Source organism: Amblyomma americanum, chromosome 9 (assembly GCF_052857255.1).
Source record: "Amblyomma americanum isolate KBUSLIRL-KWMA chromosome 9, ASM5285725v1, whole genome shotgun sequence".
Classification (NCBI taxonomy): Eukaryota; Metazoa; Arthropoda; class Arachnida; order Ixodida; family Ixodidae; genus Amblyomma; species Amblyomma americanum.
In genome coordinates this window covers 16639443-16664150 of record NC_135505.1, presented here as the reverse complement: position 1 = coordinate 16664150, position 24708 = coordinate 16639443, and the positions used below count along the sequence as shown (strand labels likewise).

Sequence of the window (24708 nt, the reverse complement as noted above, 5' to 3'; positions counted from 1 at the left end):
GAAGGTGAGACAGGACACAGCGCAGGAGAGACTCATCATCGATATGGTTCTCAGTCCGTGGGCTGTCTAAGGATCTCTTGCCGTGCATGACAAAGAACTGAATATTTTAAGTGGTGAGACACCGTAACGAACTAATAAGGCTAAAATAAGGCTAAATGAGCCTACACGTTCGTTAACTACCGGTCTTACTAAATAACTCAAAGAGATAATCTTAAAATCGCCAAAAAAGTCACGATTACACTTTTCAGAATTGTAAAATGAAAACTATCGACGGTTGCGATTGCCCTTCTGGCATGTCTCTATTTTCTGATGCCTTTTTCTACATATATAGCGTAGTAATTATTTTGTTATCTCACTGTGCAACTGACGTCTGTTACTGCCTTTTCTGATACGGCTACTGGGCCCAGTCGAGTTGCTGGCTGCAACTTATAGCCCTGGAGACCGTCCGGTTTTCTGGCAGATAAAGAACTGAATTGAATTGTAAGCAGTGCGCCTGCACTAGAAGGAGGGAAGATCGAGCAAGACACAGCACTGTGTCGTGTTACATCTTTCCTCGTCCGTAAATCGTAACAGTGGATTTTAGACGTTGGGTTAAAATATCGAACGCACATGGTCGGGCGTAAAAAGTATGAGATCAAGACATTTCATGGTGCCGTTGTCTGGAAACTGTTTGGTCAAAGATAAAAGTTCCAGGAAACCACTTGAACATTCTAAAATGTTTCCTAGAAGTGGTTGTTGATGCTGTGGGGTTTAACGTCCCAAATCGACTGAGGCTATGACGGACGCCGGAGTAGAGGACTCCGGATAATTTCGACTACCTGAGGTTCGTTAATGTGCGCTGATGTCAGGCAAAACACGGGCATAGCATTCCACCTCCAACGAAATGCGATCGGTGCGGCCGCGGTCGAACCCGCGTCCTTCCTATTAGTGTGTCAGTATTATTCAAAGTTGTCTCTAAGAGAAATAAAAAGTCGCTTACGAAACGAAAGGCTCTTATGTCAAGTAAATGATGCAAGCAAACATACGCCCACGTAGTAGTTCTGGCCGTCCAGCAGCCAGGGAGGCAGTGAATGGCTTCCAAGAGACACTATTTACTGGGCTGACTTACGCCCAGAAGTAACTTAACTCGGCGGCAGCGGTAGAAACAAGCCTGCTTGGCGGTCGACGACAAATATATTTCCCGCCGCTCTCTGCCGCGCTTGATTTGAAGCAAATAACTTCAGATATAAGGCGTCAAAAGCAGCTAGAAAAACCTTGAACAATGTAGAAGCAGTTACGTGAAGCTGTGATTATCCACGATGAACATGGTAGCATCTCAAGTCACGAAGGAATTGATAATATCGGCTGTCGTCGGCTTTGAGCACGACCAAACAATACAGTTCCTCACCGAATTACCCTCTTTCAAACAAGCGTCGGCCCGACTTTTCCGCGAATGGCTTCATGGTCAGCGAAAATAAGCACGGACAGTGCAAAAATAAACACAAAATGTATTAGCATGTGTAACATTGTTACGAGACGGCAAGCCGATGAAGAGAGAGCGGCATGGCCGATGGCTATGAAATGATTTATTAGCGCTGGGACTAGCGCGAGCGCTCCATTCCGCGCCACTGCCCGCAGGGTCGTCTTCTAGTCCGTGACGCTACACGGGGCCACCGAGCGATCATCCCGATCGCACGAACTAGAAGACTGGCAGTGACGATAAAACGTAAAACATGAAGACGGGCGAGGCATAAGAGGTGAACACGGAAGAGAAGATCTAGGGCTGGCTGTCATGATGAAAAAGATGAGGAGGTGATCGGGTGTTCCGATGAGCACTGGTCCACAAAGCTTCCGGCTCGAGCACACCTTGAGACAACTGCCGATGTCATGGGCGCACCAAACGGCATAGGCAGGGGGCTGTGTGCTCCCGTGTCTCCGATCGGTGGGGACACGTTAGGCCCTGATACATTTTATTAGCATTCTGTTACCTATATATATATATATATATATATATATATATATATATATATATATATATATATATATATATATATATATATATATATATATATATATATATATACTTATTTATGAAGGGAGCCAACAGTCACCGAAACCAAGGTGCATAGGGGAAAGCTATTTTTTTTAATGTGTTGTGCTTATCAGTGGGATAATATTACATAAGTTAATAAATCGCTTAAAGAAAATTACTCACAAAGCAGCAGAAAAAACAATCATGCCGCCGGTGGGATCCGAACCCACGACCTCCGAATATGGCGTCCGGTGCTCTTACCAACCGATCTACGGCGACGGCTGTCCAATCTGCTGCTCTCGTGGGTATTATGTTTATTTGGTGTACGCGAACCTTGAGAGTGTTCACCAGCGCCACCCTCGTCCGTAGCGGCGGACGTAGCACGTCCTGTAATACCGCGAGCGTAACGTAGAACGTCATCTAACGGCGAGGGCGGAAACTGTGCGAGAGCCCTCTTAAGCAACCTGTGGCATCAAGACTGCCAGAACCGAGACCCTCGTTAAGCTATTAGCAGACAAGGTAAAGTAAATGAGGGGCCCACTTGACAAACTTATGAAGGGAGCCAACAGTCACCGAAACCAAGGCGAGTAGGGGAACGTTGTTTTTATTTATTTTTTTACTGTGTTGTGCTTATCAGTGGGATAATATTACTTGGATTAATAAATCGCTTAAAGAAAATTACTTATAAAGCAGCAGAAAAAACAACCATGCCGCCGGTGGGATCCGAACCCACGACCTCCGAATATCGCGTCCGGTGCTCTTACCAACTGAGCTACGGCGACGGCTGTCCAATCTACTGCTCTCGTGGGTATTTATGTTTATTTGGTGTACGCGAACCTTGAGAGTGTTCACTAGCGCCACCCTCGTCCATAGCGGCGGACGTAGCACGTCCTGTAATACCGCGAGCGTGACGTGGAACGTCATCTAACGGCGAGGGCGGAAACTGTGCGAGAGCCCTCTTAAGCAACCTGTGGCATCTCATTTACTTTACCTTGTCTGCTATATATATATATATATATATATATATATATATATATATATATATATATATATATATATATATATATATATATATATATATATATATATATATATATATATATATATATATATATATATATATATATATATATATTGTGAGCACTTTATGCGCTTTTGTCGTCGTCGCCTCTCTGGCTACGACTTCATCCTCTTTTCATGCACTGTACATTCCCATCGTCATCGCTTGGTGCTGTTGGCTGGGAGCACGTCTTTGCCAGCGGGCTGGAATATACGTCTCCCTTGAAGTCTTCCCTTACAATATATATATTAAGCGATTAATTACTCCATCTTCCACATCGAATCTGCCCAGTATGTCCCACAAATACTTTTGAATAACGTTGTCGTAGGCTCCCCTAATATCCAGAAACGCTAGCCATAGCGGCCTCTGTTCTTTTACTAGGAACCTTCTTCTCTGCCCTTTCCTACTCTCTTTGCTCAAGTGAAGCAACTGTAGTTACCGGTCTGTCCTCCTTCGATAATTTCTGTGCAACTGTTCTTTCTTTAATTTTTTCTGTCATCCTTGTTAGTATGTGTTTCATTGCTTCATGCCCATCTAGTCAAATACCCTGGTATGTAACAATAAACCTTTGGTCTACCCTTGTCTTATTACTCAGTGCATTTAGATGTTTCCAGAATTGCTGTGCTGCTTTTCTACACTTCTTATTTACTTTTGACACCCTTTGGGCACCCTTTCTTCCGATTTTCTCATTAATCAAATAGGATGGTTCCCTTCTACACCTTATCAATGAATCCCCTTTTCTGTCTACTTCAGCTTCTATTTCCCCCCTCTTCTTGGAATATCTGTGTTCCCTTGACGCCTTCTGACGTTTCTCTATCGCCTTCTTGACCTCCTCATTACAGCAACTCTTGGGTTTGCGTGTTTTCCCTTTTGGCTTGACCCGCAGCTTAGCTAGCTCTAGCTCTAGTTATCGAGTTAATTTTATATAAGTCCAATCTCTTTCATTAAACTCAAAAATTACTTTCTCAATTTGTTTGGCTGCTGCTTCCAATTGGTTTTCTGAGTAAAAATTACCCCCTGATTGTTCATCCCGCATCAGTCCTACATTGGTTTCTCTTTTGAAACTCAACTTGATACACTTGTGGTCACTACCTAGACTTCTGGAACCATGGTCATCTATGCTCATTACCCCTAATCTATTAAACCTCCTCAACCTCCTCTATGGCATTAGTGCATAATCTATCTTCGAGTGCAGACTCCCTGCCTCCCATGTTATGAGCCCTTCACACTGTCACGGATCTCCCCAGAGAACACTCGGACCGAAAGAATGGACTAGGCGACAGGTATACCCAAACCGACGCACATTTAATACACCCTACGTGACACACTGGAACACAAAATTAACTAACAAACTAACACAAACCAAAAAGACTATAAATTCGCACGACCCGGGAACACTGCTACCAGCGTCTACTACTAGCGTTCTACTGTTAGCGGTCGGCGTTCGTGCTCACGGTTGGTTCGGTGCGGCTGCGGCGTTGTATGGGTTCAGTAGTCGGCGTCGAGGTGGCGTTCGACGTGTTTGGGCTGGCGTCGCTGTCGCCGTCGCTGGCTGCGTCGCACAATATCCCGGTCCAAGCGCCCGTGGAGGCGATGCCGGTGTTGTTGCAGTTGGGGGCACCAACCGGATGGGTTGCGACATCGCTGAAGACACCCCTGGCCGTAGCAGGTAGTAGTGTCCTCAATTCACTCCCCGGAACGAGCTCAGGAACGCTAGAAAGTCCACGATGCGAAGCTGTAGAACGCGAGCTCACCGGTGCAGTAGCCAGCGTCACTCTCTCCTAGCCGAAGCGTCCCTGACCCGCCGGAGCCTCCGCTTCTCTGCTGTTCCCCTCCGTGCCTCGCTCTCCCTCGCCCTTTTATAGCCTCGGCGTTAGTCCACGTAAACTTGGTCATCGTCTCCTTCTTATTCACTTGTCCACCAATCATCTCTCTCCACCTCACCAAATGCGTCTTGTTCACCTTCTTTAGTCTTAGGTTAATCCACGTCATCCTTATCGCCAACCCCTTCGTCTTCTTCACAGCACTTTCCTTGAAAATTGTATTTTAGACTCACTATTATATGTGACACACACTTATCGGTACTGTTGCATACAACTAAATCATGCCTTGCACACTATCCAGCAGCATGCTTCCTGTCGCATCTGTGTACCCATCCATGTCACCTAATATAATTATCTCGCCCTGTACTCCTAGCTCATCAATGTCGCTTGCAATACATTCTACCGTTTTCCTGTTTTCCTCTTTGGCATTAGCTGCTGTCCACGGGTATACAGAGCCAAGGAGTGTTTGCTCCCTTGCCGCTTTTCCTTTTAGCCATAAATCTTCCTTGCATCCCGGTTTAACTCTTTGAAAATTCATACTTTTATGAATTAATGCCCCAATTCCGCCCCCTTCCTGCTGCCCTCTGTTCTGTTGCAGTATTCCCATGCATAGTCTGGGTTACAGGGTGGTTGCTCCTGCTCCATGTCTCTAAGATGTGTTTACACTAAACCATATACCGTTAATTCCCCCTGACTTAACTGTTCTTCTATTTCCTCCCATTTCAGCCTATTCCCGCTGCCTTGCATGTTTATTTAACCTATATCTGAATTAACTTGTCCCTGGCGCTTATGTCTATTTTTTCTCCTATGTTTCCATCGTCTCTTTGACCTTGGTTTTCCCTTCTTGTCTGCACTGGTTCTCTCACAGCTCTGGATCTCCCAAAATGTTCACGAAATCTACGCCACGCTGCGACGCCGCCGCGAACTTGTCTCAGAAGGGTCGGCGCACGGAATTGCATCGTTTTCTTTGCGCTCGCTCAGTGGTTCGCCGGCTCATTCAAACGTTGTTTCCGGAGTTTCCCTGTAAAAACATTTATTTGGCGCGCTGTTACACGAATGTTTGCTAGTTAACGGCATAGAAGAGTGGCAAAGTGTCATGCATGATTTTTTTTGGCGCCAGCATAATCACATTGTACGCGAACAGGAGGTTACTAGGATGGAGTGAAATGCTCGCAGGGTCATGACAGCACAGTTCTTATCAGGAACCCAGCTTAATATTCTTAAAAGCATAATTGGTCTCCACTAGAAGAATGTGTGTAGATACGATGCCTTACATGTTAAACAAGAAAACGCCGCCGCCCAAACGCACAAAAACGAACGGGAAAATTTATACCTAGAATAGTTTTGTGGGATTGTCTCTCTAACTGCAGGTCTTAATGTGGTATTCGTACATGCTGACATGGTGTTTTCTCATCCATGGAGGAGGGAGGCGGAGGGGTCATTTAATGATATGTTCCAATTCGATTTCATTTTGATTTTGTTTGCACTCGATTGTCCTTTGGAAGCTATACGCGGCCCCACAGTTCCTGTTGATGGCTTCAGACCCGATGGGCGGTGTCAGCCAGCGGACAACATACCGGCTCGGCCACCCGTGCCTTCAACATTCCCCTCACCTCCTTCTCTTTTTTTTAAAGTGCAAGTCTATGTGGTGTCGCCCAAGAGCACTACACCCAGAAAATATGTCAAAAAAAAAAAGAAACGAAGGAAAGAAACCGCAAAACACAACGACCTCGGACACTAGGAATAAGAATTTATAGACTTATGTACAGGTGGAGTCCGTGTCCAGGCCGTAGTCCGAGGGGCAAGGAGGGTCGCATGAAACAGGCTGTTTGGGAGGGCGCGGCTGGATAAAATGCAGCGCCCAGGAGGCAGGACGACTGGAGAGCAAGCTGAGGACCTGTGAGTCATCGCTAGGCTGCAGCCGAAGTAGCGGTAGCAGCTCTCAGTACGCTGCACGAGCACCAAAGATGTAAGCTGCTTGTGCCGGCTGTGTCGACGGTGGGTATTCGGTTTGACGAGACTGTGTTGCATGGTGCGGATCTCATCGACCGAAGGCTAACTCGAAGGCTATCTGTAGTCAAGGGTCTGACGGAATCCCGTCTGGTCGGGATGGTACATGATACTAGTGAGTCGCACCGACCAAAAATTAAGATGAAATGACGTTTCGGCTCCCACACGGGAGCCTTGTTCACAATCAGGCAAAACGTTGTGGTGGTGCCTATTTTATGCGGCGTATATGCGATCCCAGGCACCTCGCGTACATTGGTGGCAAATTCCCGTCATTTCTATTGATAGTATGCGCTGTTGTTTGGATGATCACCGACACAAGATAGAGCCGTGATTTCCTGTCTTTTTCTTTGGCGACCACACGTGCCTCCGCCCAGTTGATGTTGTGGCTGGCAGATACTGAATGCTCGGCAAGCGCATTTTGTTCTGCGCGCCGGTTCTTCACGTCATTCTTATGTTCACGTAATCTGCGTGGAAAATCTCCTGTTTCACCTATGTATGCTGATGGGCACTCGGCACATGGAACCTGATAAACAACGCCAGGGAATCTTTCTTCCTTAAGCCCGTCCTTGACATTGACAAGTTGGCTTCTCAGTTTTTGAGATGGCACATGAGCAGTGTGTACACCATATGAACGTAAGATACGCGCAAGTGCGTCACTGATGCCTGGGACGTATGGGAGAGCCGTTCGCGTTTCTGTGCTTTCGGCTGGCTGCATCCTAGGGCGGTCAAGTTTTCGCTGCATGGAGTCGATGATGTGCACCGGGTAACCACAGGTCGTCAAATAACGTCGTATGTGTTTCGATTCAGCCGCTTGGTCTTCCCGCCTGGAACATACTTTCATGCGCCGGAGGAGCGATGAAACAACCGAACGTTTTTGGCAATCTGGGTGAATTGACGGGTAACTGAGGTAACGGCCGGTATGTGTAGGTTTCCGGTAAACGCTGAAATGTAATCCAGAAGAATCTCTTGTGACAAGCAGATTCAAAAATGGGAGACGGCCATCGATTTCTTCTTCCACGGTGAACTGTATGGCTGGCTCTATGCTGTTCAGTTGTACAATAAAATCTTTCAATGCTTCCCTCTTCATCACGCAAAAGCAGTCATCCACGTACCTTAGGAAAACTTTGGGGGCAGGCGTGAAGGCAGCGAGCGTGCGGCCTTCGATTTCTTCCATGGTCAGATTTGCGACCGTGACGGAGATGGAAGCTCCCATCGCAGCACCGTGGATCTGCTTGTAAGGGACGTTCTCAAAGGTGAAATAGGTGTTTGTCAGGCAAAAACGGAGAAGTCGAGTCAGGTCTGGAACGTCGATAGGGGTCCTTTCAGGTAGCGTTGGGTCGGATTCAAGGGCAGCGGTGCAGACTTTCACGGCAATGTCCACTGGAACACTTGTGAAAAGGGATTTTACGTCGAAAGATACCATTATTTCACCGGTTTCCACTTCCAGGTGTCGAACTTTTTCGATGAAGTCCTGGGTGTTGCGTATTTGTGTAGGTCTTTTGCCAACGAGAGGGGAGATAACGCGGTTAAAAAATTTTGATAAATTCTGAAGAGGCGAACGTGTGAAGTCTACAATAGGGCGCAACGGGACATCAGGCTTGTGAATCTTCGGGAGTCCGTAGATCGCAGGGGGTGAACCATTGTGGCATAGCAGATAGTAATAGAGGGAACGTTGCTGCGGGGCTATCTCCCTGGTACGTGTTGTAGACACGGTGCAGCTACACTGCACCATGTCTACAACACGTACCAGGGAGATAGCGCAGAATCGCTGAAAAGAGGCAACACAACAATACGCACGCTTCAAAAGAAATCCGGCACAAGAAAACATGAATCAGTTCAAAAAGATTACTAAAGATATGAATGCTTCGGCCAAAGAGGCTAAATTTCCTTTTTTCCATTCATTCGACATGCGTATTCGGGATCGCCCTAAATAATTTTGGCAGTATGTTAAAAGGAACAGAAAGGACGGATTGTCTACCCACCACACGATCATAACGGAATTATCGTTCATGATCATCTGGAGAAAGCCAAGTGCTTTAAAACGTTTTTCAGCTCGTTGTGTTCTGCTGCGGTCGACCATACCCCTGCCGATTTTCGCCGCAGTACAGAAGTTTTGGTGAACATTGATTTTCACCAGCGAGCAATTGTGTAGCTCTTAGAACGCTTAAATGAAAACAGTGCCTCGGACCGGGAGGCTTACCCACGGTCCTGCTCTCTTCTTGCGCTCTTTCTTTGTCAAGGTACCTGAAAATTTTTTTCACTAAGTCATTACAGGACGGCTCTTTGCCTGAAGAATGGAAGCTTGCGAATGTTGTACCTATACATAAATCGGGACCTAGGAATGTTGTTTCAAATTACCGACCAGTGTCTTTGACCAGTGTGACGTGCAAATTTTAGGAACACGTGTTCTTTACTAATATTATGGATCATCTTAGTACACACTCATTATTAAATACCCATCAGCATGGCTTTCGCAGTGGCTACTCATGTATCATCCACCTAACCGAATTTGTACATGAGCAGTCAAGTGCATTAGATAAAGTAGATTCTGTCGACTGCATATTTCTAGATTTTAGGAAAGCCTTGACGTTGTGTCACATTCCTTGTTGATATAAAAATTATCCTGGTACAACATAAATGAGAATGTTATTAGGTGTATAAAAGAATATCCGTGCATTAAGCGTCAGTGTGCTGTTGTCAACGGTAAACAGTCGCATGAGGTTGCTGTAACATCAGGGGTGCCTCACGGATCCGTCTTGGGCCCTTTATTGTTCATAATTTACATGAATTACATCTTTCCAGGTATTTCTTCCTGCATGCGTCTTTTTGCGGATGATTGTGTATTGTATAGAATTAATAATGATCAAAGTGACTGCAATGCATTACAGCAGGACTTGTGTAAAATAGCTCAGTGGTGTGAGAATTGGGGAATGCATCTTGATTTACAAAAACCTGTACATATGGGTTTCACTAACAAGAAGGTTCCCCAAAATGTCACTTATAATATTGTTACGAGCAATTTGAAGGAGAACCTCCTGTGACGAGACGTAAAACTGTGGCGGTCCCTAAGTTGTCCGAGTGCTGTTGTTGTTGTTGTTGTTGACCTCACACAATGGCACAAGTGGTGAGCGGGAGAGAAACATCTTTCTCCACGGATGCAGGCGCTTCTTCTTCTTCCACAGTGGCACGTATCAATACTAATAATAATCGACTGCTTTCAGTGTTGGAATTTAAATATCTTGGTGTATACTTACCCAGTTCAATGTCACGGCGCCATCACGTGGATTTTGTTACTGCCAAAGCCTGCTGCGTTTTCGGCTTGCTGCGACGTAACGCAAAACTTTTTCCTTTAAAGACAAAAGAACTGCTGTATAATACAAATGCTAGAAGCATATTTGAGTACGCTTGCACAATCTGGGACCCGAAATCCTTGCATGACATTCAAAAACTATAGAGCTCTGAATTTGGCTGTTCGTTTTCTTTTGATAACTATGGGCGATATTTCAGTGTAATGGGCGCTAAAAAACCTTTGGGTTGGGACACATTTCAAAAACATAAGAAAGTTTTGTGTTTAAAATTATTTCATATTATATTTCATTCAAGAACTGGAATAGACAGCACCAAATATATACTCAACCGTGATTATGTGTCATTACGGATAGATCATTCGCTTAAAGAATACAGATGCAGGAGTTACCTTTCTAAAATGTCATTTTCCCCAAAACAATTTCTTAATGGAACAATCTGCCCGAGGAAGTAGTGTCCATACTATCAAATGATTCATTTTCTTCTATGCTGTGGCAGTTTTTATCTTTATTTGTTATGTCTAACAATTCCGTGTTCTTTCTATCTTAGTGATATATTTTTTAACCCCTGGCACGCGCTGGTATTTGTGTATTTTTTTCTTCTTAAACCCTCCCACTGTAATGCCAGACTACAGCGCTGTGGGTATGATGATACATAAATAAATAAATAAATAAATAAATAAATAAATAAATAAATAAATAAATAAATAAACGCGTGGGTGTCGCTGGCCCATGTGACATCGATGAAGGGTAGTCGTAGGTAGTCTTAGTGCTGTTAACTTTACGGCAGGAGTGCGAATATCACTGCGGCGAGCACGTGGCGTGGAGGGAACGACGCAGTGAGCGGTGGGCATTGCTGTGCAGGGAGCGGATGGTGCAGGTGCCGTGGTAGGAATTAGTAGCGGTGTAGACAGCGAACCAGGATCTTGACTTACGTATGCGCGAGGGACTGGCGGTGGCACTGTGCAAGCAGAAAGTTTCCGCGTGTCCGGTTCATGGTGGAGGGTAAGACGAACCACCAAGGCAACGTGAGTCGTCACCGGCTCTACAATACGTGCCAGGGAGATTGCGCTGCATGGAGCGTTGGTGTGAGTGATGTGGAGGTGCAGAACTCGACTCACGCAGCCTCGCTGTACAAGGTAACTGCAGCAGGTGGCGAGTACGTTTCCGGCAACGAGTTGAAGGGATTGCTTGAGTCTAGTGCTGCAGACTCACACGACTCGCAGGCCAGGGCGTGAACGATGGTAGGACTTGTGGAGGGAGTCGGGACTACAAGCAAGTGCACACGGGGGAGCAGTGCAGATTGCGCTCCCTTGGTTATAGAAGAGTCGGAAGGCTATAAACGAGTGAGTGAAAAACCGTAGAAGGCAATGACAGCCGCCGTCAAGTCACCGCACAGCGTAGTGCCAGGTGCTGCCAAGATAAGCCGGTCGAAGAGGCCGGCTGGGTGGCGCATCTTGGCCAGAAAGTAGCGGATGGCCTGGCTGGTAACAGCGTGTACGTAGAACTTGGATACTAGAAGAAACCAAACGGACGGATTCTTCTCGTAGAAGGGCGCTACGCCGGGCAGCTGAAGGAAGGCCGCCGTGTGGTTGGCGGCTGATTGCACTCGCCTTGTTCGAAAAACGCCCGCGAAGGAGAGTTCGTGACGCGGCGAGTTGAAAACAGATGGCTGGGCCTAATGCGCCGGGCTGCAGGAGCGTGCATCATAGCAGTTCCGCGACGGGAACCAGCAGATAGCGGGAAAGCCTGGCGGAGGGTGAAACGGCATGACTGCGGTCTGGGTGCGCTCCGGTAGTCCCATGTCACCCCAATACTGGAGTTTGACGCGGCCCCACATTTATTCCAGATATCTTCGCACTCAATAACGCGCGGCTGCCAGCCAACAACACATACGCTCTGTTCCCAGTGCCTTCGATGTTCCTTTCAACGCCTGCCTGGCAGCTCTTCCTTTTCAAAGCGCCAGTAGATGTGCCTGTCGCTATAATCGGTTGGACGGACGGGAGGATATTACCTGAATCGAATTTAAATGAACAAAAATAGTTGTATCATAACGTCCTTCCGTTCATACCATGCCTTCCGCTCAGTGCATACCAACAAATCTTAGGCACAAGGCGCGTTTAATCGCTGCGAATAGATAGCTCACGGAAATGGGTGACGTCCTTTGTATTTAATATATCCCATGGTTAATGAAACTCATGAGCTTGCGAAAACGCAAAAGCGTGCGCCTGTAATATTTAATCTAACGCAATAGTCCTTTATTGCCTATCTTCACCACTTTACCACTCAAGATTTATGGGTCACGTAGTGGTGACGGCAGTCAAAAGATCGATAAAGACGGACAAAAGGTCTTCTAAATGAAAACTGTTTATTGGGCTGACTTGCGCCCACAAGGGACTGAATAACACGGCGGTAGTGAAGCGACAAGCGTGCTCGGCGGTCGTCGAACAGAGTGCCCGCCGCTGACGGCCGTATCTCAATTTAAAGCTGATAGCGAACTTTCGAGATAAAGCATGCAAATTTACTGGAACATTCCGGAACAACGCAGAATCAGCTCTGCCTGGCAGCGATCAATCGAGATAAATCTAGTCGCGTCATGCGTCGCAAACAATGCGATAAAGTGGTGTGGCGGCAGGTTTGAAGATTCAACCGAAGAAACACTGCAAATATTTGCGGCATTACTCCCATCTCAAAGAAGCATCGACCCGATGCATTAAAGCAAATAATGCGACTAGTAAGCGATAAAACGGATCATGCGAAAATATAGTATAGAAATGCAGCGCCCTTCAGCGCGCATAACACGACATCAGACGGACTACATGGACAACTTCTGGTCGTACGCGGCGTCGCTGGGATGCAGTCATAGCGTCAGGGATGACTTCATAATCCAGTTCACCTAGCCGACGAAGAACCTTGTACGGGCCGAAATAGCGGCGCAAAATCTTTTCACTCAATCCACGGCAGCGAATGGGCGTCTACACCCAGACTGTCTCCTGGCTTGTATTCCGCGTTGCCTCTTCTTAGGTTGTAGCGCCTGGCGTCGGACCGCTGCTGATCGTTGATCCGTAATCGGGCAAGCCTTCGAGCTTCTTCTGCGCGTTGAAGGTAGGCGGCAACATCGACGTTCTCTTCTTCTGTAACGTTGGGCAGCATGGCGTCTAGCGTGGTCGTGGCCTCCCTGCCATGGACGAGCCTAAAAGGCGTCATCTGGGTTGTCTCCACTGCGGTGTTGTAGGCGAAGACGACGTATGGCACGATGACATCCCAGGTTTTGTGTTCGGCAACGACATACATGGCGAGCATATCGGCGCTGGTTTTGTTCAGGCGCTCGGTTAGTCCGTTGGTCGGCGGATGGTATGCAGTTGTCCTCCGGTTGCGGGTTTAGCTGTAACGCAGGATGGCTTGCGTTAGCTCCACCGTGAATGCTGTTCCTCTGTTAGTGATGAGAACATTGGGAGCGCCATGTCGAAAAAGGATGCACTCCACAAAAAATTTGGCGACTTCTGCTGCTGTTCCGTTCGGTAGAGCTTTCGCCTTAGCCTAGCGGGTCAGGAAGTCGGTCGTCATGATGATCCACTTATTTTCAGACGTTGACGTTGGAAAAGGACCAAGCAAATCCATGCCGATCTGCTGAAAGGGCCTTGAGGGAGGTTCATTGGGGTTCAGAAACCCTGCTGGTCGTGTGGGAGTGGTCTTTCGTCGCTGACAATCTCTGCAGGTTTTCACATAGTGTGCGACATCGGCAGACAGTCGGGGCCAGTAATACTTGACTTGTATGCGGCGGAGGGTGCGAGTAAACCCGAGATGTCCAGCTGTTGGCTCGTCATGTGAAGTGTGTAGAAGTTCTTCGCGGAGACAAGCAGGTACAACAAGGAGGTAGGCTGTTTTGCTCGCTGCAAATTTCTTCTTCACAAGGACCTCAATCTGCGCAAAAAGGAAGACAGTTCTCGCTTGAATGAAGCGGGTGGTGAAGCAACCTTGCCTTCCATGTACTGGATTATGCGTTTTAGGTCGGGGCCCGTGCATTGCTGCTGAGTTAAAGACCTGGGGCTGATGGGTCCCAGAAGGCGTCCTCATCGTCGTCCGGCGGCGGTGTATCTACAGGGGCTCGTGAGAGGCAAACGGCGTTAGAGTGCTTGCGTCCGGACTTGTAAACGACGGTGACGTAAAACTCCTGGAGACGCGGACTCCATCGAGCGAGTCGGCCGGAGGGGTCCTTCAAATTAGCAAGCCACCACAGCGCATGGTGATCGCTGACCACCTTGAATGGTCGTTCGTACAGGTAGGGGCGGAATTTTGACGTAGCCCAGGTGATGGCAAGGCACTCCTTCTCAGTTGTCGAATAGTTAGCATCGACCTTGGAAAGGGAACGGCTAGCGTATGCGATGACTTTCTCCAGCCTGTCGCTTTTTTGAACGAGGACGGCTCCTAGGTCCACGCTGCTTGCGTAGGTATGAACTTGAGTATCGGCGTTTTCATCAAAATGCGCGAGGATCGGTGGGGACTGTAAACGACGCTGAAGTGCTTTGAAGGCTTCTGCTTGCGGCACTTTCCATTTAAACGGCACGTCTGCCATCATCAGTTGGGTCAGGGGCACGGCGATGCGCGAAACGTTTTTCACAAATTGTCTCTAATATGCGCACAGTCCGAGGAATGTGCGCACTGCTTTCTTATCGGCCGGCGATGGAAACTGATCAATAGCAGCTGTTTTGTGCGGGTCTGGGCGTACTTCCTTCTTGCTAAGATGTGGCCTAGAAACGGCAGCTCTTCGTAGGCGAAGTGGCACTTCTCTGCTTTCAAGGTTATGCCAGACGACGTGATGGCGTCTAGTACTGTTCGAAGTCTTTCGAGGTGCTCGTCAAAGTTCGAGGCGAAGACAACGACGTCATCTAAATATACCAGACAAATTTGATACTTCAGGTCTTCCAGCACTATCCATTACTCGCTGAAACGTCGCTGGTGAAGAACAAAGACAAAATGGCATCACCTTGAACTCGAACAGCCCATCCGGAGTGATGAATGGTGTCGTCTCGCGATCTCTTTCGTCGACCTCAATTTGCCAGTAGCCGCTCTTGAGGTCCATAGATGAGAAATATTTATTTATTTATTTATTTATTTATTTTTTATTTATTTATTTATTTATTATTTGTACATACTGTAGCCCTATTGGGCTATTACAGGGGTGGGTGTAAACAAAACAACGTAGAGAAACAAGGGGCACAACAATGGCGAACAGCAGAGACAATGTGAGTAGAGAAGAAAAACATATGCAAGAAAAGGCAATACTATTCAATAGCCTCTAAAACAGTTTTAAGGCAAGAGAGCGCGTACAACCAGATAAAGAATTCCAGCATTCGATTACACGCGGAAAGAAACTGTACTTAAATGTGTTCGTAGGTGCCACATAAGGAGTGATATTTAGGCTGTGGTGACTTCTAGTTTTAGATGGTATAGCTGGGATTAGATAATCCTTTGAAGAGGTCCGGCAAGAATAGTTAACAATACAATGCAGAAATTTTAAAGACTCAGCCCTTCGTCAAGCTGAGAGCAGTTGCAGGCCCACTGATGAAACTACTGTGGAAGGCGCGAAATCCCTATCAAACATGTGGTATATAAAGCGAATGGCTTTTTTCTGGACTGCCTCAATTTGGTTAATTTCGCGTTGTTTATGCGAGTTCCAGACAGGAGAGGCGTGTTCAAGTAGCGGACAGATTAGCGCCTTGTGCATTAGTAGTTTAGTATCTCTAGGAGCAGCTTTTATTGCGCGACGCAGGTATCCTAACTTTTTAAGTGCCATTGAGGTTATTAAATCTGCACGTTTGGACCATGACAAGTTCGGTTTAAAAAGAAGACCAAGGTATTTTTATTGATTCACGCTCTGGATAGGGGTATTGTTTGTTTTGTAAGTAAATGCGGAAGGTGCTGTTCTGTTAGTGGAAGTCATAACAACGGTTTTGCGAATGTTAATCGTCATTTCCCATGTGTCGCACCAAGAGCTAAATTCTGAGAATGATTTCTGAAGGCGGTAAGTGGTCATCGAGGCATGCAATTTTGTGATACAACACGCAGTCATCAGCATACAGACGTAGGTTAGAGGTGATGTCACAAGGTAAGTCGTTAATAAAAATTAAGAAACCCAAGAGACCCAGTACAGAACCCTATCGAACTCCTGAGTGCACGTCTGCTATTCTAGAATCACTTCCGTTGAAAGACACAAATTGAGAACGATCAGAAAGAAAATTTGAAATCCAGTTGAGAAGGCGGGGGTTGTTCAGGATGGCGTTAAGTTCATACATTAGTTTCGAGTGGATCACTGTATCGAACGCCTTCGAAAAATCAGGGAATATTGCGCCTATTTGATTGCCCACATACAGGTAATTGCAAATATCATGAGTGAATTCATTAAGTTTTGTTAAAGTGCTGAAACCGCGTCTGAAGCCACGCTGAGCATTCGTTAATAAATGACGCGATTCCAAGTATTCCATAATGTGTTTGTAGATGATGTGCTCTAAAATTTTACACGCATGAGAGGTTTGAGAGATTGGTCTATAACTGGATATTGTTTGCTTGTCACCGCACTTGAATAAAGGGACAATTTGAGCCATTTTCCAGGATGAAGGAACTGTACAGGAAGCTAGAGACACGCGAAATATGACAGCAAGGTAACGACAGGTCCATAATGAGTAGCGTATCAAAAACAAGTTCGGGATGCTATCAGGTCCAGCAGACTTCTTGGTGTCAAGTTTCAATATTAGGCTCAAAACACCTTCTTCACTAATATTAATATCGTCGATTGGCATGGCGCTACGAGCAGTCATGACTGGCTGGATGACGTTATTGTCACAAAAAAATACGGAGTGGAGGTACTCATTAAATGCATTGGATAAATGAAAAAGATCGTTTGTAGATTTATTGGTAATCCTCATTGCAGTAGCTGTCATATCACGTGGAAAAACAGGCGACCAAAATTTACTCGTGTTAGTCTTAAGTAGATCCTGCAGCTGCACACGGAAGAAAAAATCCTTAGCGGAGTTAAGTTTCAATCGAAGCTCTTCTTTCGCATTGATGAAACGTGCAGTGCAGGACGTTGCAGAGGCGGTGCAGTGTGTCGTCGATGCGGGGCAGGGGGTAGACGTCCTTCTTTGTTATGTTGTTCAAGCGGCGGTAATCCACGCAGAATCTAAGTGCGCCGTCTTTCTCACTAGAACGACCTGTGCCGCCCATGGGCTGTTTGAAGGCTGGATGACGTCGTCGCGAAGCATTTCTTCGACTTTGTCCCGGATGGCTTGTCGTTCTCGTGGTGACACACGGTAGGGGCTTTGACGGAGAGGTCGGACGTGTTGGTCCGTTATAATGTGATGCTTGGCAATTGGCGTTTGTCGCACATTCGGCGATGTCGAAAAACTCTCACTGTAGCTTCGAAGCAGATTGCGGATGTGTTTTTGTCTGTTCCGGGGCAGGGCTGAATTGAAGTCGAAAATGGGCCAGTTCTCTTGGTCAGGCGAATGTTCTGTGGAGGGGTCGGAGAGGGCGAAGGAGTCTCGTACGTCGGATATTTCGTCGAAGAAAGCAATCGTCGTTCCTCTGTTAATGTGCCGGTATTCTTCGCTGAAGTTAGTCAGCAGTACTTCGACCTGGCCTTCGCGGAAATGTGCGATGCCTCTTACGATCCCAATTCCTCGGTCTAGAAGCAACGATATGTTCCTCTCGATGATTGCTTCAGTGTTAATGGCTTTCGTGGCGCCTACGGTCACGATAGCGCTTGAACAATGTGGACGCTCACTTCCTCCTCCGGGACACTCAGTTCAACGCGATTTTCCCGAGTTTTCATCGAAGCGATGACTTCGTCCGTGGAAAGCGTGATCAGCTTGGATCACAGGTCAATGATCGCCTGATGCATATTAAGGAAATCCATACCCAAGATCACTTCGCGGGAGCATTGCAGTATCACAACAAAGGTCGCAGGATAGGTATGTTCTTAGACAGTCACTCGTGCTGTGCATCGTACTGATGGCGTAATGACGTGGCCTCCTGCGGTGCGAATTTGTGGGCCGTCCCAAGCCGTTGTGACTTTTCTCAGCGGCGCTGCGAATGTTCCCTTCATCACCGAGTTATCGGCTCCTGTGTCAACTAGAGCGGTAACTTTCCGGCCGTCGATAGTCACTTCTAAATCGGAGGTCCTGGCTCTTGCATGGCATGTCGCTCTCGGCGTCGGGTCACAGCTTCGTCGCGTATGCGAGTCGCGTGTGGGGCTTGTCGTCGAAGATTTTCTTGGTGGCGGCGTCGTTTTGAAGGCACTTTCCGTCGTAGTCGGGGTTGTCATTTTGTGCGGCAACGATGCAGCAAGTGCAGGTTCTTCATGCGGCGTCGCGGGTGCAGCGTCTTCATGGGGCGTGGTCGGTGGAGGATCTTCGGCGTTTCTCTCGTGAGCAACCTCACCTCCAGAGTTTGCTGTCTTTAGTTTCCCCTACGGGGGCTGGGAGACCTTCTTCCTACCGCGGCTGCGTAGCTGCGGCGTGGCGACACAAAAGGCGAGGTTTACGGCGGTGGCGAGCGCGATAAGCGGATCGGCGTGTACTCCTCTCGACGCAGGTACTCGTCGATTTCCTGCGGACGTTGGCCGAAGCGTGGTCTTACGGCCTTAACGGAAAATCCTCGAAGACCGATACGTCGGTACGGGCAGGGACGAATAATAGGGCCTGCCTCATCGCAATGGAAGCATATTGGCCGGTTGTCGGAAGTCCTCCAGGCGTCGCACTTTCTGGGGCTTGAGCGTCGATCGTTGGCAGGGAGGTGGCGTTCGGGAACAAGTTGTTCATGTCGGACATGATGCAGGGGTTGTCGTTGGGGCTGAGGAGCCCTTATTGCAGCGGCGGAGGTCATGGCCAGGGGTTCTGTGGCCGTCGCGGTGCCAAGTGCCTGTTTCACTTCTTCCCGTATCACATTCATCAGATTCGCTGCTTGTGGCTGTGGGGACGGTGGCAGTAACCGGCGTAGCTCCTCTCGGACGATTTCGCGGATAACTTCCTGCCAGCTGTCGCTGGGGGTGGTCATCGTGTCCGAACGGATTGCACAGGCAGAGGGAGGGCGATTATACTGCCGAGCTCGGACGTCGAGGGTCTTCTCAATCGTGCAGGCATCTTGCATGAATTCCTAGACTGTTTTTGGCGGCTGGCGGACAAGGCTGCCAAAGAGTTGTTCTTTTACGCCGCGCATTAAAAGTAAACTTTCTTTTCCTCGGTCATATCGGGGTCGGCGCGGCGAAATAGGCGCTTCATTTCCTCGACGTAACCACGGACGGGCTCATTCGGAAGCTGGATCCTGTTCTCGAGGAGTCGTTCGGCTCTTTCTTTCCTCATGACACTGGTGAATACCTTCAATATATCTCTGTCTTGAATAGCTTTCATGTCGTAAGGGACGACTCGTGGTTTTCGTATACCACGTGCGTGCGGATTCATCCAATGAGAAAGATGCGTCTGCAATGTTTGCCGCATTATCCCACATGTTGAATGACGCCATGCGCTCAAATCGGTCCAACCATTCTTCGGGGTCTTTGCCTAGGGATCCATTGAAAGTTGGCGGCACCCACGGCTGCTGCAGTACGATCGGTGTCGACATCTTCGGAAAGGTTCTGGTGCTCGTAGCAGCGTTTTTTCGCTGTCTGGTGCGGTCCGGCAAGGTCCCGAACCTAGGCTCCTCTCCCTGAAGACGTCGGCTGAATCGCTGAGCTGCTGGCTTGTCGTCGGGTGTGAAGCACTGAGGGCTGGCGTCACGACTTGAAGGGGGCGTCCGGGCCATGGAATCTACCCAGAACTTCCACCAGATGTCACGTAGTGGTGACGGCCGTCAAAGGAGCGATGAAGGCGGAAAAAAAGCCTTCGAAAAGAAATTGTTTTTTGGGCTGACTTGAGCCCACAATGAACTGAATCACTCGGCGGCGGAGAAGCGACAAGCGCGCTCGGCGGTCGTCGAACAGAAAGCCCGCCGCTGTCGGCCGTGCTCAATTTAAAGCTGATAGCGAACTTTCGAGATAAAGCGTGCAAAGTTACTAGAACCTCCCGGAACAACGTAGAATCAGCTCTGCCTGGCTGCGATCAATCGAGATAATTCTAGTCGCGTCTTGCGTCGCAAACAAAGCGATAAAGTGGTGTGGTGGCAGATTTGAAGAACGAACAAACACTGCAAATATTCGCTACAGTATCATAAAGTCCTTTCGTTCATTCAATGACTTCCGTTCAGTGCATACGAACAAATCTTGGGCACAAGGCGTGTTTATTTGCTGCGATTAGATACCGTACGTAAACAGGTGACGTCCTTTGTGTTTAATATGTCCCATGGTTAATGAAACTCATGAGGTTGCGAAAACGCAAAAGGGATGCACCTGTATTATTTAATCCAACGCAAGTCTTTTATTGCCTATCTTCCCCAGTTTACCACACAAGGTTTATGAGTGCGCGATAACGCACAAGGCAATACAACTTTCAATTCCGTCAGGTGGCTAGTGGCTGTGTTCACCCTCGTATCACTCAAGTCATCGCGTTTGCTGCAGCTCAAACGTTGCCCCATTTGGTTAAGTAAGCGCGCCTAGGCACTCAGCCTTACTCAAAGATATGAGCCTCGGGCACCCTGTTAAGAACCAAGCAATTGTCCTCGTGTAGTAGGCGGCAGTAGAGAATCACAGAGCTCAGAAATCCAACATTATCAGGAATTCTGGACAAACGCTTCTAGCTTCCTTGGCTGGCACCACGTGGCGCGCATGAGTTTCAGCGTGACTAGACAGCAGTCGGGGGCCAAATCACCTATTATCTGTTAAGAAAAGGGTCAAAGAAACAGAGAGAGCTCTGTGGATAACAGGGAGGCTGACGAAATAGACACTGGGAACATACAGGATCTTTAAGCAGGAAATTGCCAAAGAAAATATCCATGATAATTGTAGGGGAAGCTCTATGTTGTTTGTGGCCAGGACGGGGAGAGGAGGAGGAGGAAATTGTTGAACACTTGATACCTTTCTGTAAAGGGCTTCACCCTAGAGTGGAAAGCAGCAGGGCTGATTCATCCAAAGAATTGGGGTTTAAGGACAGTGAAGGGAAAGTAGATTTTAAGCGGGAAGATTTAGCCAAGCAAAGGTTATCTGATTGTTGGCAAAAATCAAGACAGGTGTACCATTTCACAAGTCACGGCTAGGTGGCGTGAATCGCCGCCCGATTTAAATGGTTCAGAATTATCCATCCATTCATCCATCGATCCACTCAGAAATAGCCCGTTGACATTATCCGTGTTTTAAGAAACAGAATGTCTTAATGGCTGAGGAAAAGAACGGGATAGGCGCTAGGAAGCGGCACTGGCTGGGCGCCGTCCTGAGTTCTTGGTAGTGAGAACTGCCAGATAAATTGGAAACTGCTTTGCCCAGCGACGGTCATGTTTCGGGAATTTCTTAATCGCCGAACGTTGGCAAAATCTTTAAATCACAGGACAGCGAATGGCAACTCCACCGTATTCTCGAGGTACTTCTTTCAGGCGCAGTGAGGTGTACTTCGTTAACGCCTTCTTCTTGCCCTCGCAACAGCTGGAGTTCGGTGAGCACCGAGTTCTCCCTCATTCTTCTCCTCCCCGATGAACTGGACGGACTGGCCACGGTGGAGGAGCGGCTGAGTGCTTGCACGGCGCTGCAGTGCTTCGATCAGCTCAGAACGCAGGGCGAGGTCCAGGTCAGCCTACCACTATTCAAGGTGAAACAGGTACGGCTGTTTGTAACATCAGCTAGTCTGGTGCGACAGTTTAAACGGCATCTGTTTTAGATGTTCTAGAATTGGACTTAGGATTTTAAAAGCAGTCGAAAGTGTAAAATTTCCGAAGAACCGAAAACTCAGTGAGTTGGTGCATGTTATGGTAATAAAACAAAGCGCAGCAACGACGGGAGCGGACGAAGAAGGAAGAAGGAGAAGCGCTAACAACTGTGGTTTATTGGAAGGCACAGAGGTATTAATGCTCTCCGAAAACAACCAGCACGCATGCACCTCTGCAAACACTTCAATTCATAGGAATCAACATACTTAATCTCACAGTTATGAAGAAGCTCGGAAGGTGTGCTTACACATGTGTTACCATTCACGTGGATGTAATATGCCTCACACAGTTCCCTTGTTAATTTGTCCCTATGCCTGCAAATAACTTTCGTCTCATGGAAAAGAGGAGTGCACATTTTCTTATCGGGGGAATCCAGGATGTTATTCAGGGGGCAATCTCAGTTATGTAACGCAGGACTTTTAACGAGGTATAATGCTGACGTAGACAGGCGTGCACACAAATTTTCGTCTGGCCGATAGAATTCTTGCCAAACGGGAAATTGTGTGAACACCCGTCTACGTCAGCATAATACCTCGTTAAAAGGCCCCCATCGTCTAACCTTGCGTTACATAACTGAGATTGCCCCCTGAACAATAATCCGGTTTCCCCGGATAAAAAAAGAATATGCACACCTCTTTTTCATCAGACTAAAGCTATTTGCAGGCATAGGGAAAAATTAACAAGGAAACTGCGTGCGGCATATCACATCCATGTGATCTTCTTCATACCTCTGAGATTAAATATCTTGATTCTCATGAATATAAGTGTTTACAGAGGTGCAAGCGTCCTGGTTGTTTTTGGAGAGCATCAATACCTATGTGTCTTCCAATAAACCTCAGTTGTTAGTCAGCACTTGTCCTTCTTCTTTCTTCGCCCGTGCCTGTCATCGCTGCGCTGTTTTTTATTTGTGTAAAACTTCCACGTCAAGCATGCAAAATATTTTTGTTCTTCTATTTGGAATAGTAGTGTAACCGCCCGATACAAGTGCGATGGCGTTCAGCCCTTTCCATCGCGCTCAACACGGGGTGGAGGGAGGGAAGGGGAGCATGTTGAAGTCATCTGCGAGGCTGAACAATTCTGAAGCAGAAACACTGCTTAAAGGCAGAACAACACTGCCACCGAAGTCCAAGCTTCCGGAGCGTTGTTCAGCACCATTCCACCAAGGTGTCTGCAAGTTCACTGAAATTTTGAACTATTGCCGTTCGTGACTTCATCACCAAGCTTCTCTGGACTTTCCGGACGCAGCAAGGAGAATCCGGGACATCGTCTTGGCTTCGATCTGGGATTATGCCGCTCTTATAAATGCTAGCCCCAAAAAAACTGTGGGAGACACAAGCTCAGCCTTGAGAGTATGACGCGATAGCTTAATGGGTTAATTTACATATTACAAGGGTTCTATATTCCAAAGAATGGGCTAATAATCAAGGCCAACCAAGCCTTGTTGGCACTCATAGCCGACACCGGCCTGCACATGTAAATAGAATTCACTTATTCCCATGGATACATTTGGCAATTAAAAAAATAACGTCATTCTCTACTTTACATTCATAGATCGCTGGCAGTCCTGATACCCCTCCTGGCACAGTGGTGCAGAGGTTAAGTGATGTGCCAATACCTTGCAATGGCAGGTGCTCCCAGCGGTGTGCCTTGTGCGCCCCAGGTTGCTTTTCCCGAGCGACCAATCATAAATATAACTGCCACCTGCTACGATGGGTAGTTTGATCACGAAATGCGTTGGGCAAGTTGCAATGATGCCGCAAATCACGTGACCTAGCTGGTCCACCTGCCTCCTAGGTTGCTCTCTGGGCAGTACCTGCCACAGTCATGATCATGATTTTTCTCTCACAAAGCTGATAGCGCCGACGCCGGCTTTTCTGGGTAACAGCGCCTTTAACACTGTTGCGTTAAAATACAGTTAGCAGAGACACTTAGGACTCTGTCAAGATATTGTGGGCGGCTGTGGTGTTTGTTGGCGCCGAAGTTACAATTAATCAGGCCAACCTGCCCACCACTGCACTCTCCGTAAGTTCGGAGGGGGAGGAGCGACAAACTTCTCCACCCCGCGTGCGAAAGATTGTGATTCGACTGCTGACCGGCGATAGGGGCCACGCCTGATTAGTCGTTGACCGGAGGCATGAGGCGTAGGCAATTTTGGTAGCGAAATAATTTAATTAGGCAAACAACAACCAAGTATTACAATATGCCCGACAAGGTAGCGCAGTACACTGACGTCACGCAAATAACACAAGCACCAATTGAACACGCTAACACAACAATTAACAGAAAGAAAGAAACATCAGGGCGATTGCTGTACAAAAATGTTACGAGACGGAAATACAGTACAAAGGATTACAACGAGAAACACAGAAAGCAAAAATACAAAGATAAAAGAGTCGAAGTGAGTGGTGAGAAACGATGGCTTAGCTGCGGAATGGCAAGGACCGGTCGCAGGGAGCGTCGGGCTGCGGTTGCTCGTCGCGGGGCTGATGGGGGCTTGCGGATGGGCGAACTTGGGCCTCGCGTCTTCGGGACCACCGTCGCCGTGCTCTAAGCGTCAGATCTCCGCCTAGGCTCCTTGCCGACCACTTCCCTGGCTGACCTCACTCACGACCGCACGCACCGAAATCTCCAGACCAACTGCCAGCGCGCGGC

General features: G+C 47.6%; 1 protein-coding gene across 1 annotated transcript in view; it reads left to right on the top strand.

Moving 5' to 3' along the window:
* Positions 1-24708, top strand: part of LOC144105185 (iris-like) — a 43533-nt gene that overhangs the window by 5015 nt on the left and 13810 nt on the right. The window contains exon 3 of the mRNA XM_077638338.1: positions 21776-21947. Within this exon, the coding sequence (XP_077494464.1) occupies positions 21776-21947 (172 nt within the window). The remainder of the gene's footprint in view (positions 1-21775; positions 21948-24708) is intronic.